The 4,398-nt window shown below is 45.3% G+C and overlaps 1 protein-coding gene across 1 annotated transcript; it reads left to right on the top strand.

The window, feature by feature from the left end:
* The first annotated feature begins 374 nt into the window (after positions 1–374).
* On the top strand, positions 375–4,173 carry edn1 (endothelin 1). The gene is made up of 5 exons (XM_064348759.1): positions 375–653; positions 1,288–1,444; positions 1,552–1,713; positions 2,179–2,271; positions 2,987–4,173. The coding sequence occupies exons 1-5, from the start codon at positions 530–532 to the stop codon at positions 3,117–3,119; spliced, it is 669 nt and encodes a 222-aa protein (XP_064204829.1). The 5' UTR covers positions 375–529; the 3' UTR covers positions 3,120–4,173.
* The last annotated feature ends 225 nt before the right edge of the window (positions 4,174–4,398 follow it).

The raw sequence follows: 4,398 nt of genomic DNA, 5'->3' as shown, positions 1-4,398 counted from the left end.
AAAGGAGGTAAAAAAAAAAAAAAAAAAAACGATATAATTCAGATGCCAAATCTGACTTCTTAAGAACCGTGGCAAAATACAAAATTACACGCAGGTTTTAAAAAGCCATGTCTTTGCACCAAAAGATTGTACTCGCTCTCCATCTGCTGTAGAGAAAACGCCAGTGTCGCGCGCTTCGGAGTCCCACCTCGCGCCGCCGCTTGGCGTCTCCAGCCGTCGCCATCGGCAAATGCACAGTTCTTATCTTGGTCTGCAGGCAGCTTGCTTGTCGGAGACTGTTAACAAACGGCATTGTCTACTAAAAAGTCAGAGTACAAAAGTGTTTACACGCGACTGAGGAGGGCGAGAGAGGGGGGTGCTGTTGCATATATATGGCCCATTGAAGCAACAGTAGCATGATCACTAAGAGAACAGCCCGAGGGAGAAGCACTCGAGCTCAATTTCAGCTATCCAGAAGCGGGTTTTTATTTTAACAATTATTATTTTGCATTTTAGAGCGTTTATCGGGTTGCTGTCATCTACACTGTATATGGAATATAATTTTTGGAACACAAAAGAACAAAAGAAGATAACACTTAAACTGAAGTTCAAAATGGAATTACGCGTACTTATCTCAGTGATACCGATCATTGTCTCTGGGTTTTTACAAACAGGTAAGCTCTAACCGATTATACTGTCCAATAATCCAACCATACTTCAATGTAATTATAATATTTTGTTGTATGGTCAGTATTTTAGTTTGCGTAAATGCATATATGTACAGGCGATACCAATGCGTACGGTGGTATGCCAGAACAAAATTGGGCTGCGTGTAATGCAATTAGTTCTGGCTATATAGATCGAAAGACATACCAGGAAATGTGCACAAAAACAAATCTCGCATTTTACAACAATTTGGAGAACGCTACCAAACAACAATAAAAAGAAAATAAAAGAAAACTTTACAGAACTGTACGATGCGCAGGCATTACTTTTACAATCTCGCGGGCTCAGGTGCGCAACAGACTGCAGTTATTGACAAACATATATGCATGTGTTATATTGAATAAAATACTGGACAAAAATCATGTGCTTTTACACAAGTGTTATTACTATTACACTTTATTAGAACATATGACATTAACTAGCATGACAGTTATGTTGATCCCAATCAAACTGCTCGAGCAACACCAAAAGTACCGGTAGAAAGTTGTACTTGTGCCGGCAGAATTTTAGCCTACAGTCCCTGTTATTAAGTGCTCTCTCACATGTGTTATAATCTTCCTAACCGCACCTCTCTATCACCAGTGACTTCAGTATCGATGAGTCAGGAGACAGAGCCGGTGGCCACCGCGCGACCTTCCACGCGCCACATCAGGACAAAGCGCTGCTCCTGCGCTACGTTCTTGGACAAGGAGTGCGTCTATTTCTGTCATCTCGACATCATATGGGTCAACACGCCAGAGTAAGCGCACATTAATGGATTGCAGATTACAATCATGTTTGTTTTTAGCAATAACAGTTTGATAAACGAATTGTGTTCATTTCTTCTGGTTTTGTTTTCTTAAACAGACGCACAGTATCCTACGGTCTGGGAAATGCTCCTAGAAAGAAGCGGTCGCTCGAGAAGCCCTTGCCGCTCACGCGCACACAGCAGAAAAGACGCTGCCAGTGCGTGGATAAAGACGACAGCACGTGCTTGATGTTCTGTCAAAAAGATAACACACCGACTCGGTAAGTTTCCAAATTACCGGAGAACCTCTGACTGAATGCTAATATACAGTATTTCCTATATGACAGCCACATCTGGACGTATACGTTTATGCGCGCGCGCGCACACACGTTGTGTGCGTATACCATTATGCGAATTCGACTTTTGTTGAATCTGACAATACTACTGTTCATGTTGAATACATGATACAATTTAAAGTATTCAAAACATGTACTGTTTTCAAGTTTTCAATATTTAGTGTAATATTCTGGTACACTGGTATTTCAAAAGAGACCATGGGCCTATATTCACCATTGCCAAAAACAGATTAATTAATTGAGTGCAGATTTGGTTGAGAAAGCTCCTATTGATGCTCAGCGTTAAATATGTGTTAATTTTAAAACCCCTGTGGGCATAATGTGGCCCGTGGGGATAGCAGATAGTTCGTCCCGTAGTTCTTGTGCTGACGTGCGCTCTCCTTCTCTCAGGTTGCGGGCAGCGAGTGCTCCAGCCCAGGGCCATGGATGCGCCGCGTGGCAGTGCTTGTACGACCTGGCAGCCAACAAGGGGGGGATTAACAGGTAAGAAAAAAAATGTAATTCCGCAAAGAAAAGAAAATACCCCGGATCCATTTGCCGAATAATTGTACCGAGTAATTATAGCCTCATGCCAGGCGTTTCTCCAGCGAGGCATAATCTTCAGAAAGCGCAATTTACTGACACTTGAAGAGATGAAGTAGGAGACACACAAACTCAGCGCTCCTGGAGATTTGACACTGCCTCTGAATGCTGCTTGGACGTTACAGCGCGTTAAGCTAACGGCTATAACGGAGAATGAAGTGGCCAAGATTAAAGGCGCAAAATCGTTTCAAAAAATCGTTTCGCCCTTTTCAGTTCTCGTGCCGAGTTCAAAGTAGCGTCGGATGACAGGAGATGACAGAGGCCCTTGAAGCGGGACGTGACCGAATACCGTGAAAAGGAAACGTCTCCCAGCGTTAACTTCGCTCGTGTAGAATCTTGTCGAAGTGCAAAAACCGAAAAAGAAAAAAAAAAAATCCGTGGCGCCAACGTCTATTATTTTGACAGCTTAATGAAATGAAAACATATCCTGCAATTTGCCAATCATTTTGCTTTCGCATCAGATTCGGGATTAAAGTGACTGGCTGGGATGGGTCGGCGGCTGAACTAGCACCGAGGTCATGTGTCCACAGCTCTGTTTCTGATTCGGCGTGTGCTGAATGTGCTGCTCTGTTTCCAGCGACGACATACTCACTGTTCAATTCATCCTCTCTTCCAGGGCAAACGTCGGCAACCTGAGCATCGGGACCCCCTCGGCCCTGAGGAGCGCGTGGAGGGCGATAGGTTTGCGCCGGGCACGGGCGCGTGGACGGGGGCGGGGACGGGTTCGAACGGGCGGGAACACGGCCTGAGTCCTGTCCTCCGCCCCACCCCCCGTCCCGCTACCGAAAGGGACACGGAGACCTTTGCGAAAGGGGAGGTTTGGCACAATGGACCAACGAGCGGAAGACCCCCTCCCTTCTGGTAGACATCTCAGGACGGTCCACACAGCGACGCCCCTCAGAGGATGGAGCAGGAGCGGGGGCGGGCGGGGGGGGTGGGGGGGGGTCGTAGCAGGACGAAAGCTCCATCGCCTCAAGGTCGCTCCATCGCCTCAAGGTCACGTGCACAGTGTTAAATGGATGTGTGGCACAGGACCTACAGTTCAGGACCTAAACGCCTCTCTCTCTCTCCCACCAAGTCGTCCAGTAGCATTTACCCATCAAACCCCCACCCGCGGAAATTTTAAAGCTACCTCTCCCGTGTCCTGCCGCAAGTCAGAAGCACCCTTCCTCAGTCGCCCCCTTTTTTCTTCGAACTTCGCAGCCGTCGGAATTCGCGAATAAATCGCAAAAAGTTACTGAAAATGAGAACATTCAGAAGCATGGAGATAAGCGAAGACTGTAACCTAAGAAGATGATTGGCCGCACATTCTCTTGTCCATGAGACTCAGCTCCCACTGGGAATCAACTGACTATTTCCTATAAGACAACAGAATGAAATGTCTCTCTCTGGATGTAAAAGAGATGAAAACCCACAGGCCTATTATATATATATATAAGCCAGTTTCGGGGACTTTTCTTCCATGGTTTTGGGGTTCACCATTTTAGCCTCGAAGATTCCACCATTATGAATGTCCATTCCACCATGGGACAGAGGGTTTTTTTGTATTTTTCTTTTGTATAAAATACATATGACCTTTCTATACACATTGTATAATGACAGTTATGTAAAATGACAATTATATGTTACTGCAAATTCCTTTGTCCTTCAGCAGGTTAATCTATCCATGTTAAATATGTATTGTAACTTGGCCACATTGGTCTGTGACTTTCGCCGTCTGTCATTTCTGTGAAATGGTTCATCAGAATAATGCCACGAAAAAGGCATACAGTAAGAAATAAAAACAACTGCCTATTTAAACTACACACTTGTGCACTTCACTTCATTTGCTGTGAACTGGCTTGTTTTCCAAACAGTCTTCAGGAGCATTACATTAGAAGCATTTAGCAGACGCTCTTATCCACTGTCTCTGCTGGTTTCTGTGATTTCCTTGCAGTCTGCTGCCTATTTGGGCCTTGGAAGCAAGGCGTGCGGACCCTTTAGCCTAGCGGTAAGCAACCTCGCTCCTGGATATTTACAGCCCTGTAG

Source organism: Anguilla rostrata, chromosome 8, assembly GCF_018555375.3.
Source record: "Anguilla rostrata isolate EN2019 chromosome 8, ASM1855537v3, whole genome shotgun sequence".
NCBI lineage: Eukaryota > Metazoa > Chordata > Actinopteri > Anguilliformes > Anguillidae > Anguilla > Anguilla rostrata.
This window is presented reverse-complemented; position numbering and strand designations above follow the sequence as displayed.

Coding starts and splice junctions, on each gene's coding strand:
- edn1 (XM_064348759.1), top strand. CDS start 530: ATGGAATATAATTTTTGGAACACAAAAGAACAAAAGAAGATAACACTT. Junction 654..1,287: donor CTCTGGGTTTTTACAAACAG/GTAAGCTCTAAC, acceptor CTCTATCACCAG/TGACTTCAGTATCGATGAGT. Junction 1,445..1,551: donor ATATGGGTCAACACGCCAGA/GTAAGCGCACAT, acceptor TTTCTTAAACAG/ACGCACAGTATCCTACGGTC.